Source organism: Oncorhynchus tshawytscha, linkage group LG20 (genome assembly GCF_018296145.1).
Source record: "Oncorhynchus tshawytscha isolate Ot180627B linkage group LG20, Otsh_v2.0, whole genome shotgun sequence".
NCBI lineage: Eukaryota > Metazoa > Chordata > Actinopteri > Salmoniformes > Salmonidae > Oncorhynchus > Oncorhynchus tshawytscha.
The window spans coordinates 10,063,649-10,076,426 of record NC_056448.1 but is presented as its reverse complement, the minus strand read 5'-3'; the positions used below and the strand labels follow the sequence as shown (position 1 = coordinate 10,076,426).

At 42.1% G+C, this 12,778-nt stretch overlaps 1 protein-coding gene across 1 annotated transcript in view; it reads right to left on the bottom strand.

Moving 5' to 3' along the window:
- LOC112219563 (poly [ADP-ribose] polymerase tankyrase-1) overlaps nt 1-12,778 on the bottom strand; it is a 118,103-nt gene that overhangs the window by 103,069 nt on the left and 2,256 nt on the right. Inside the window, exon 2 of the mRNA XM_042302182.1 lies at nt 12,304-12,528. Coding sequence (XP_042158116.1) covers nt 12,304-12,528 — 225 coding nt within the window. The remainder of the gene's footprint in view (nt 1-12,303; nt 12,529-12,778) is intronic.

The following is a 12,778-nucleotide window of genomic DNA, read 5'->3' as shown; positions in this document are numbered from 1 at the left end:
GATGGAGGGGTGGCCGTGCTGGTGGAGGGGGCAGTGGAGAGAGGGATGGGGCAGTGTGGAGGGGGCTTGGTGTCGTGTCAAGGCGTAAATGATGGCGACGGGGTGATTAAGATTCGCAGGTGCTCCTCTGACAGCTTGCCTGCCTATCTATCTGTCTGTCACACATGAGCGAGAGAGGGAGCGAGAGCGAGCTCAGCTGTTCCTGCTGTTCCTGTACAGCAACAACACCTCCTTCCCCCTCATAATGTAAACCCACATGACCTCCACCCTCCGAACACATACCAAAGAGAGACACTCCCAAAGATTGAGTAGATGAGCCATTTGCCTTGCCATCGCCGCTCACCCTGTTCCCATGGTGCTGCGCGTGCAGCTGGCTAACACGGCCAATAACACCTACAACAATGATAAACGAGAGGGCGGGAGAGTGCTCAGCATACAAACACCAGCCACTGTGGAGTGACAGAGCTAGCTGACAAGATGGAGAGGATGGAGGGGGCCTGATCATATGATCCTGACACTTAGCTGCTGACACAGTGTATTGCGATTCTATACGTATTAGGATTCCATACTATGATTTTATTGCATTATGATTCTCCGAGACGGTTTCTGACCGTTTGCGCAGAAATTCTTTGATCGGGCATAGGGCTGTTGCGGAATCCCGTATTATCGCCACACCGGTGGTCATGAGTCATGAAGGCAGTTCAATTCCAAGTGACCTTTTAGTCACGGTGATTAGGGTTCTCCAAGTGATGGTCATTAGTAGCCTACCAAACTTGCTAACTGCCTGGTATTCAAGCACTCTATTCTCCCTCTAAATCACTCTTGACAATGCAAAAGTAATCAAACATCTAATCAAACACTTCTTGAGAGCCCGTGAGCTCATGTTGCTCAACATTTCTATAGGCTACGCAAGAAGTGATGGTCGATATTAAAAAGAAGAGGATCCCATCATAGGCCAGACCTACTATATTTATTTCTAAACTTTCTTAATATTTAGCACATAGCTTTTAATTACAACAGGAGTATAAACTACCTGCCTGGCATGAAAATTAACCACGGAAAGGCGTCCTCCATTCGCTAATTTAAGTGCATAGATGACATGCATTTTTTTCTGCTGCCCCGTTTCGAGACAGGTGCATAAATGGTCCATTCTAAATCAAAACAAATTTCACACATATATTATTTAGAATATGTGAAAACAAGATTAAATCAAGAATAGTCTGATGGGTATCAATGTTAGCCTATCACTTGTGAATGATGCCCAGCATAAGGCTAAAAACTATTCCTTTTTTTGCCGACTTTTTCGAATCAGTCGCACAACTCATGTAGCCTAGCCCATAGGCCTATGTGTTTAGATAAGGTTACTATCACAACTAAAGTGGCCAAATAACTTATTAAAATGAAGCACATTATTCCGCTTTACAAGGTGTGTAGCGCCTTACTTGCATGCATAGTGAGTTAAGTTTGGGGAAAATAATTTGCTCCATAAAAATGCATCTTTATAATAAAAGCATTACATGCATAATCGCATTTGCGGTCAAATGATAGTGGTCTTTTCCCGCTAATGCACACTACCATGTGTGCATTGCTGCGCTTATAATGGAAGAAATAGCCTAATAGTTCATTAACATTTTAAGCTAAACGTTCTGATCTGTTGCATCAGCCATATTGCATGTTTTTTAAGTATTAATTTGGGATCTATTGCATCTCACAACTGTCCCAGACTGTGTTTGGAATATTTATTTCTTGCACAGAATTGGTCAACTTTTGTACTATGGGGGATAGTAGATTGGCATAGGCTAGTGCTTTTGCTGTTTGTTAGGCCTACTCATTTTGTTGGCTGACGAAAAGTAAATGTGGACAGTCCTTCCAATATCTTCAATATGCACCTCAGAATTGGGTAAGGACCCGCGCAGTTGCATCCACGATGTGTCAGTCTTCACTTGTAGCCTGTATGAAAGACCCGATCACGTGATGGGGAGCCATGTGAGTGAGAGGCGCTCGGAGCATGCGTTCTGAGCCCTCTCCTGTACTCCCTGTTCACCCACGACTGCGTGGCCATGCACGCCTCCAACTCAATCATCAAGTTTGCGGACGACACAACAGTGGTAGGCTTGATTACCAACAACGACGAGACGGCCTACAGGGAGGAGGTGAGGGCCCTCGGAGTGTGGTGGGAAAATAACCTCACACTCAACGTCAACAAAACTAAGGAGATGATTGTGGACTTCAGGAAACAGCAGAGGGAACACCCCCCATCCACATCGATGGAACAGTAGTGGAGAGGGTAGCAAGTTTTAAGTTCCTCGGCATACACATCACAGACAAACTGAATTGGTCCACTCACACAGACAGCATTGTGAGGAAGGCGCAGCAGCGCCTCTTCAACCTCAGGAGGCTGAAGAAATTCGGCTGGTCACCAGCACTCACAAACTTCTACAGATGCACAATCGAGAGCATCCTGGCGGGCTGTATCACCGCCTGGTATGGCAACTGCACCGCCCTCAACCGTAAGGCTCTCCAGAGGGTAGTGAGGTCTGCACAACGCATCACCGGGGCAAACTACCTGCCCTCCAGGACACCTCACCACCCGATGCTACAGGAAGGCCATAAAGATCATCAAGGACATCAACCACCCGAGCCACTGCCTGTTCACCCCGCTGCCATCCAGAAGGCGAGGTCAGTACAGGTGCATCAAAGACCGAGAGACTGAAAAACAGCTTCTATCTCAAGGCCATCAGACTGTTAAACAGCCACCACTAACATTGAGTGGCTACTGCCAACACACTGTCAATGACACTGACTCTACTCCAGCCACTTTAATCATGGGAATCGATGGGAAATGATGTAAATATATCACTAGCCACTTTAAACAATGCTACCTTATATAATGTTACTTACCCTACATTGTTCATCTCATATGCATACGTTGATACTGTACTCTATATCATCGACTGCATCCTTATGTAATACATGTATCACTAGCCACTTTAACTATGCCACTTGGTTTACATACTTATCTCATATGTATATACTGTACTCGATATCATCTACTGTATCTTGCCTATGCTGCTCTGTACCATCACTCATTCATATATCCTTATGTACATATTCTTTATCCCCTTACACTGTGTATGACAGTAGTTTTTTTTTGAATTGTTAGTTAGATTACTTGCTCGTTATTACTGCATTGTCGGAACTAGAAGCACAAGCATTTCGCTACACTCGCATTAACATCTGCTAACCATGTGTATGTGACAAATAAAATTTGATTTGATTTGATTTGATTTGATTTGAGCACGCAGCACTCAGGGAGAAGGGCACATCGCAGCACTTGCCGCCGTAAAGTTCGAGGCATTATCAAGTGCTTGTCAAATTGTGAATGAAAGACTGATGAAGTGTACAGCCCGCGCAAAAAAACAAAGCAGAGCTCAAGCCTTTCAAGCGACTTTTTTCAAAATCATCATTAGAGTAGCATCATGAAGCCTTTCAATGTATTAAATATCAAAACATGTAGCCCAACGTTTGTAGAACAACAAAAGTTACATTAATACTTCTAAATTAAGCAAATAGGAGTACATATTTCTTTATTTACCTGTCAACACAGAATAGCCGCATGTGCGCACTCTCAAATCATTTTATTTCCACTTTGTTCAATTGTATTCTTCATATTATAAAATAATGCCACGGAATTCTAAGCAAATCTTGTCTGCTAAATTAGTGTAGCCCACAGCCATTTGGCATAGCCAGATCAGGACAACTGAGAGTACGCAATTCTGTTCTGCTGAAATAGACTACATTTTCTTCATATCATGCTTCTTTAGACCTGTCTAAAATAAATGATTGATTTATTGTGAAGGTGTAGTCTATATTATATGGATTTATTTGCCTTTTTAAAATGTAGATGTTCCAAAGGTCTGCATCAGTGGCTTGTAGGCTATGTGTGGAAGCCAGGAGATGCTAAATGTCTTTATGTTAATTAAGAGTAAATTATCGTGAGACCAACAGTTAATTGCTTGAAAATCACCGGCTGTCATGACCAACACAGCCTTAGTTGTGCAAACCCACAGATACATCAACTGTCCCGTCCCGGTGGCTGGTCTCAGATGATCCCGCAGGGGAAGACAGATGTGGAGGTCCTGGGATGGAGAGGTTATGCGTGGTCTGTGGTTTGAGGCCGGTTGGACGTACTGCCAAATTCTCTAAAACGACGCTGGAGGCGGCTTGTGGCTGAGAAATTTACATTAAATTATCTGGCAACAGCTCTGGTGGACATTCCTGCAGTTAGCATGCCAATTGCATGCTCCCTCAAAACTTGAGACATCTGTGGCATTGTGTTTGTCAAAACTGCACATTTTAAAGTGGCCTTTTATTGTCCCAAACACAAGGTGCACCTGTGTAATGATCATGCCGTTTAAATCAGCCACACCTGTCAGGTGGATGGATTATCTTGGCAAAGGAGAAATGCTCACTAACAGGGATGTAAACAAATTTCTGAACAAAATTAGAGAAATACACGTTTTGTGCATATGGAAAATTTCGGAGATATTTAATTTCAGCTCATGAAACATGGGACCAACACTTTACATGTTGCATTTATATTTTTGTTCAGTATAATATCGTCCAAAATAATATTGTGGTATGTAACTATCGATTCCTCCCCATCACTAGTGAATGTCCAAATGTTATTCCTCTTTGTGAGAGTGAGAAATGTGTGTAGTAATTACATTATGGCATGAGATGAGCAGAGTGAGTGTTCTTATGTTAATGAACTGGCACTGCTGAAATTAGGCTAAAGTCACTTAATGGTTACTGCTTAATTTCTGCTGAAATTATTTTCATTCAACATAAACATAACACACAAAAAGATGTATATAATATCTGAGACAAGCAAAAGCATGAGTGAATATCTCCTTACTACATGCCCAGTTCTGAAGAACAGCAGCTCACAAATCAACAATCTGTAACGCTAGATTTCCATCCAATTGGCGACAGACAATCATCCCCACCAGTGTGTTTCCACCAAATGACAGTGCACACAAAATGTTATTTTTTTGCTTAACTTTTCATATACCAAACAAAAGTCTAAAGTCCAATGTGCTTCCATCACATTTAACTCCAACCTAGATTTATTTTCACCAAAACTGTTGCGTTAAATAGCAAAGGTGCCTACTCTATATTTATTTCATGAATATGAATTCGGAGGGCAGAAATCATTAGGTATTAAAGCATTAGACCTCTTACTAAAGGCTTCTGTCATGCAAAAGCTATACTTAAATCTGAACTGGTTCTCTAGCAGATTAGTAAGAATGGCTCACCCGATTTCCCTTTATTCAGATTACAACCTCACACTTTCAGTTATTATATAAATAATCTCCAAAATATTGCTATTTTTAAAACAAACCATAGAAAGTTACTTGCAATTTCAATTTAATCCACCAGAAAAGAGAGAACAAATATGACAACCAATATTATGGTGAAAACGGTATAATCTTTGTAAATTATATCATAAATAGGGTTGGTGGAGTTAAATCACACACGCAGCTAAAAAAAAAAACATATGGAACCTAAATTACAACCAACAAATTGCAGCATTACAGCAAAAATGGAAGACTCAAGTGGAATACGGAGAAAGTAAGGAACTGTCTGAACTGGTGAAGAGGCAACACGGAGTCGCCTCTTCACTGTTGACGTTCAGAGTGGTGTTTTGGAGGTACTATTTAATGAAGCTGCCAGTTGAGGACTTGTGAGGTGTCTGTTCCTCAAACTAGACACTAATTTTCTTATTTAACCTTTATTTTACGAGGCAAGTCAGTTAAGAACAAATTCTTATTCACAATGACGGCCTAGGAACAGTGGGTTAAGTGCCGTGTTCAGGATGACAGATTTTTACCTTCTCAGCTCGGGGATTCGATCTAGCAACCTTTCGGTTACTGGCCCAGCATTGTATTAGATCTTTTTCATTTTGAAAAATGAGCTTGAGCGACAACATTGCGTCAATGGTCAGCTGGTGGCTCTCAGAGTGATATGTGCGTAATAGACAAATGCTGCCATTGTTTCTCTCACTCCTACTAAGAAGCCAACTGACCCGGTTGATATATTATCGAATAGATAATTGTAAAACACCTTGACGATTGATTATAAAAAACATTTGCCATGTTTCTGTCGATATTATGGATCTAATTTGGAATATTTTTCGGAGTTGTCGTGACCTCAATTTCCGGTCGATTTCTCAGCCAAACGTGAAGAACAAACAAAGCTATTTCGGCTACAAAAATAATCTTTATGGGAAAAAATGAACATTTGCTATCTAACTGGGAGTCTCGTGAGTGAAAACATCCGAAGCTCATCAAAGGTAAACGATTTAATTTGATTGCTTTTCTGATTTTCGTGACCAAGCTGCCTGCTGCTAGCTAGGCATAATGCTATGCTAGGCTATCGATAAACTTACACAAATGCTTGTCTTGCTTTGGCTGTAAAGCATAATATTTTTTGTCCGTTGCGTTATGCTAATTAGTGTCAGTTGATGACAATTCTCCCAGATCCGGGAGCGGTAGTTCCAAGAGGTTAGGCTTCTCTGTCCTCCACTCGTTACCTGTATTAATGGCACCTGTTTGAACATGTTATCAGTATAAAAGACACCTGTCCACAACCTCAAACAGTCACACCCCAAACTCCACTATGGCCAAGACCAAAGAGCTGTCAAAGGACACCAGAAACAAAATTGTAGACCTGCACCAGGCTGGGAAGACTGAATCTGCAATAGTTAAGCAGCTTGGTTTGAAGAAATCAACTGTGGGAGCAATTATTAGGAAATGGAAGATATGCAAGACCACTGATAATCTCCCTCGATCTGGGGCTCCACGCAAGATCTCACCCCGTGGGGTCAAAATGATCACAAGAACGGTGAGCAAAAATCCCAGAACCACACGGGGGTGACCTAGTGAATGACCTGCAGAGAGCTGGGACCAAAGTAACAAAGCCTACCATCAGTAACACACTACGCCGCCAGGGACTCAAATCCTGCAGTGCCAGACGTGTCCCCCTGCTTAAGCCAGTACATGTCCAGGCCCGTCTGAAGTTTGCTAGAGAGCATTTGGATGATCCAGAAGAAGATTGGGAGAATGTCACATGGTCAGATGAAACCAAAATAGACCTTTTTGGTAAAAACTCAACTCGTCGTGTTTGGAGGACAAAGAATGCTGAGTTGCATCCAAAGAACACCATACCTACTGTGAAGCATGGGGGTGGAAACATCATGCTTTGGGGTTGTTTTTCTGCAAAGGGACCAGGACGACTGATCCGTGTAAAGGAAAGAATGAATGGGGCCATGTATCGTGAGATTTTGAGTGAAAACCTCCTTCCATCAGCAAGGGCATTGAAGATGAAACGTGGCTGGGTCTTTCAGCATGACAATGATCCCAAACACACCGCCCGGGCAACAAAGGAGTGGCTTCGTAAGAAGCATTTCAAGGTCCTGGAGTGGCCTAGCCAGTCTTCAGATCTTAACCCCATAGAAACTCTTTGGAGGGAGTTGAAAGTCCGTGTTGCCCAGCAACAGCCCCAAAATATCACTGCTCTAGAGGAGATCTGCATGGAGGAATGGGCCAAAATACCAGCAACAGTGTGTGAAAACCTTGTGAAGACTTACAGAACACTTTAGACCTCTGTCATTGCCAACAAAGGGTATATAACAAAGTATTGAGATAAACTTTTGTTATTGACCAAATACTTATTTTCCACCATAATTTGCAAATAAATTCCTTAAAAATCCTACAATGTGATTTTCTGGATTTTTTTCTCTCAGTTTGTCTGTCATAGTTGAAGTGTACCTATGATGAAAATTACAAGCCTCATCTTTTTAAGTGGGAGAACTTGCACAATTGGTGGCTGACTAAATACTTTTTTACCCCACTGTATGGGGGAAGGGAAATTAGGCAGACAATTACATTGATAAATTGTTGATTCTATCTGCAATATTAAAGCTGCTCTACACACTAAAAAAAGTTTTACAAAATAATTCTAATAATAATGTGCCTACTCTGGTCTTGGTACGTGCGCTCAAGCCAACAGCTTGCAGATACAGTGCGGGTATGCTAGTCTACGTGATGACATTGTGGATCATTTTAATTGTCAAATGGCAGTCACGCATTGATCATCATGTCATCAGAACCAGACCCTCACAATATACAGTTGAAGTCTGAAGTTTACATACACCTTAGCCAAATACATTTAAACTCAGTTTTTCACTATTCCTAACATTTAATCCTAGGAAATATTCCCTGTATTAGGTCAGTTAGGATCAACACTTTATTTTAAGAATGTGAAATGTCAAGAATAATAGTAGAGAGAATGATTTAAGCTTTTAATTCTTTCATCACATTCCCAGTGGGCAGGAAGTTTACATGCACTCAATTAGTATTTGGAGGCATTGCTTTTAAATTGTTTAACTTGGGTCAAATGTTTTGGGTAGCCTTCCACAAGCTTCCCACAATAAGTTGGGTGAATTTTGGCCCATTCCTCCTGACAGAGCTGGTGTAACTGAGTCACATTTGGAGGTCTCCTTGCTCGCACACGCTTTTTCAGTTCTGCCCACAGATTTTCTATAGGATTGAGGTCAGGGCTTTGTGATGGCCACTCCAATACCTTGACTTTGTTGTCCTTAAGGCATTTTGCCACAACTTTGGAAGTTTGCTTGGGGTCATTGTCCATTTGGAAGACCCATTTGTGACCAAGCTTTAACTTCCTGACTGATGTCTTGAGATGTTGCTTCAAAATATCCACGTAATTTTCCTACCTCATGATGCCATCTATTTTCTGAAGTGCACCAGTCCCTCCTGCAGCAAAGCACCCCCACAACATGATGCTGCCACCACTGTGCTTCACGGTTGGGATGGTGTTCTTCGGGCTTGCAAGTCTCCCCCTTTTTCCTCCAAACAATCGTCATTATGGCCAAAAAGTTATATTTTTGTTTCATTAGATCAGAGGACATTTTTCAGAAAAGTACAAAGGCTTTTTTTATGGCGGTTTTGGAGCAGTGGCTTCTTCCTTGCTGAGTGCTCATTCAGGTTATGTCGCTATACGACTTGTTTTACTATGGATATAGATTATTTTGTACCAGTTTCCTCCAGCATCTACACAAGGTCCTTTGCTGTTGTTCTGGGATTGATTTGAACTTTACGCACCAAAGTATGTTCATCTCCAGGAGACAGAACGCGTCTCCTTCCTGAGCGGTATGACAGCTGCGTGGTCCCATGGTGTTAATACTTGCGTACTATTGTTTGTACAGATGAACGTGATACCTTCAGGCGTTTGGAAATTGCTCCCAAGGATGAACCAGACTTGTGGAGGTCTACAAAAACAATTCTGAGGTCTTGGCTGATTTCTTTTGATTTTCCCATGATGTCAAGCAAAGAGACACAGAGTTTGAAGGTAGACCTTGAAATACATCCACAGGTACGCCTCCAATTGACTCAAATTATGTCAATTAGCCTATCAGAAGATTCTAAAACCATGACATTTTCTGGAATTTTCCAAGCCGTTTAAAGGCACAGTCAACTTAGTGTTTGTAAACTTCTGACCCACTGGAATTGTGATAGTGAATTATAAGTTAAATAATCTGTCTGGAAACAATTGTTGGAAAAATTACTTGTGTCATGAACAAAGTAGATGTCCTAACTGACTTGCCAAAACTATAGTTTGTTAATAAGAAATTTGTCATATTCTCAATAATAAATGTCTGGAAAGACAACAGAACCATCAAAGTCGAGGGGAAGTTTTAATCAGAGTACGGCACATCAACTTAATTCAGATCATTACCCACCAGAGAGAATAACGTGCTCATCCCTGTGCCACGATGCACATTTCACAGCAGAGAGACTGCAACAAGAAACTTCATTCAAGAGCCAACAAATATAGTAGTCAAGCATAATTCAAAGAACCAGATGCTAAAAAGCACACTGCTCTGAAGGCGTATAGACAACTCGTGTCTCAACTCTTGGTCAATGCAGGGATAATTCCATTACAGAAATGGTAGAAAATAAACTCTTGCCAATATATACAGTGCCTTTGGAAAGTATTCGAACCCCTTGACTTTTTCCACATTTTAACGTTACAGCCTTATTCTAAACTTGATTTAAAAAACTATGTCCTCATCTACACACACTACCCCATAACGACAAAGAAAAAACAGGCTTTTTTTGCGCTAATTTATTCAAATAAAAAACTGAAATATCACATTTACATAAGCATTGAGACCCTTTACTCAGTACTTTGTTGAAGCACCTCTAGCAGCGATCACAGCAGAGTCTTCTTGGGTATGACACTACAAGCTTGGCACATCTGTATTTGGGGAGTTTCTCCCATTCTTCTCTGCAGATCCTCTCAAGCTCTGTCAGGTTGGATGGGGAGAGTTGCTGCACAGCTATTTTCAGGTCTCTCCAGAGATGTTAGATCGGGTTCAAGTCCGGGCTCTGGCTGGACACCTCAAGGACATTCAGAGATTGTCCCGAAGCAACTCCTGCGTTGTCTTGGTTGTGCACTTAGAGTTGTTGTCCTGTTGCAATGTGAACCTTCATCCCAGTCTTAAGGGTTCTGAGAGCTCTGGGCCAGGTTTTCATCAAGGATCTCCCTGTACTTTGCTCTCTTCATCTTTGCCTCGATCCTGACTAGTCACCCAGTCCCATGCCGCTGAAATACATCCCCACAGCATGATGCTGCCACCACCATGCTTCACCATAGGGATGGTGCCAGGTTTCCTCCAGAAGTGAAGCTTGGCATTCAGGCCAAAGAGTTCAATCTTGGTTTCATCGGACCAGAGAATCTTGTTTCACATGGTCTGACAGTCTTTAGGTGCCTTTTATTTGGCAAACTCCAAGCGGGCTGTCATGTGTCTTTTACTGAGGAGTGGCTTCCGTCTTTTCCCTCTACCATAAAAGGTAGAAAGTGCTGCAGAGGTGGTTATCCTTCTGGAAGATCCTCCCATCGCCACAGAGGAACTCTAGAGCTCTGTCAGAGTTAACATCGGGTTCATGGTCACCTCCCTGACCAAGGCCCTTCTTCCCCAATTGCTCAATTTGACTGGACGGTCAGCTCTAGGTAGTTAGAAACTTCTTCCATTTCAGAATGATGAGGCCACTGTGTTATTGGGGACCTTCAATGCTGCAGAAATGTTTTGGTACCCTTCCCCAGATCTGTGCCTCGACACAATCCTGTCTCGGAGGTCTACGGACAATTCCTTCAACCTCATGGCTTGGATTTTGCAATGACATACACTATCAACTGTGGTACCTTAGACAGGTGTGTGCCTTTCCAAATCATGTCCAATCAATTGAGTTTACCACAGGTGGACTCCAATCAAGCCGTAGAAACATCAAGCATGATCAATGGAAACAGGATGCACCTGAGCTGAAATTCAAGTCTCCTAGCAAAGGGTCTGAATACTTATGGAAATAAGGCCTGTTTTTTTTATACATTTGCAAATATTTCAAAAAACCTGTTTTTGCTTTGTCATTATGGGGTATTCTGTGTAGATTGCTAAGAAATTGTTTTTATTTAATCCATTTAAGAATAAGGCTGTAACAGAACAAAACGTGGAAAAAGTCTGAATAATTTCCCGATAGGCACTGTAGGTCAAAGTAAGTGACAGAGAAGGGACTGTGGCTCTAGTTTCTGCCCCGAGAAATTGATCTGGCCTGATGTTCTTTTCAATGGTGTCTGGCTTCCTCCCTGGAGACAGGGAGACTGTTAGGGCCAGACCATTATGGGCTGGTCAGAAAATGTCATTATGTCATTGAGATGTGATTCTGTTGAGATCACTAGGGGTGACATGTTTGTTTCAGGGCAAAATAACCTGACTGTAAGACTTGATGATACAATGCGCAGCAGCAGAGCAACAGACCATAGACTCTCCTATCAATTTCTACAGCAGTTAGGCTATTATATGTTCTGTTATAATCTCCACCCGGCACAGCCAGAAGTGGACTGGCCACCCCTCATGGTTCCTCTCTAGGTTTCGTCCTAGGTTCTGGCCTTTCTAGTTTTTCCTAGTCACTGTGCTTCTACACCTGCATTGGTTTTAGGCTCGGTTTCTGTACAGCACTTTGAGATATCAGCTGATGTAAGAAGGGCTTTATAAATACATTTGATTTGTTAATTAAGCTGTTCATAACACAGGAGCCTTCGATTTGGATTCAAAGATAGCTAGGACTATTTTATCATACAGAAATGTGATTCAAGTGTGTAAAGTCAGCACAAAATGCAAGGTAAGCATAAAAGTGGCATGTCGTCGCAGATGTTTCTTACCGATGCACACGTCTATTTTGCCCTTGATGGCAGCCTCGTGGAGAGGTGTGTAGTTCCAGTTGTCCCGGGCGTTTGGGTCGGCGCCCTGACAGAGGAGCAGGCTGACCACCTCAGCGTGACCAAAGGAGCAGGCGTTATGCAAAGGGATCAAACCTCCGTCATCACAGGCGTGAACGTTGGCCCCAGTCTGAAGGAGGTGCTCCACAACATCCTTCCTCCCAAATCCTAAAAAGTGGAAAGATTGTGCAAAGTGTTTTTCCTCCTTACACAAATGGGTCTCTAAAACAGTGAAACACAACCTGTAATCATTGTTTAACATATTTTAGCGTTTTTTTGATAAGACATACTGGTTGTGTATCACATATACTAAATCAGTATGGTAAGCTGCAGGCTAAAGTTAAAAATAGACTTGGTTTCCTCCATTGTAATCGCTCCTCTTCACCCCAGCTGCCCAACTAACCCTGATTCAGATGAC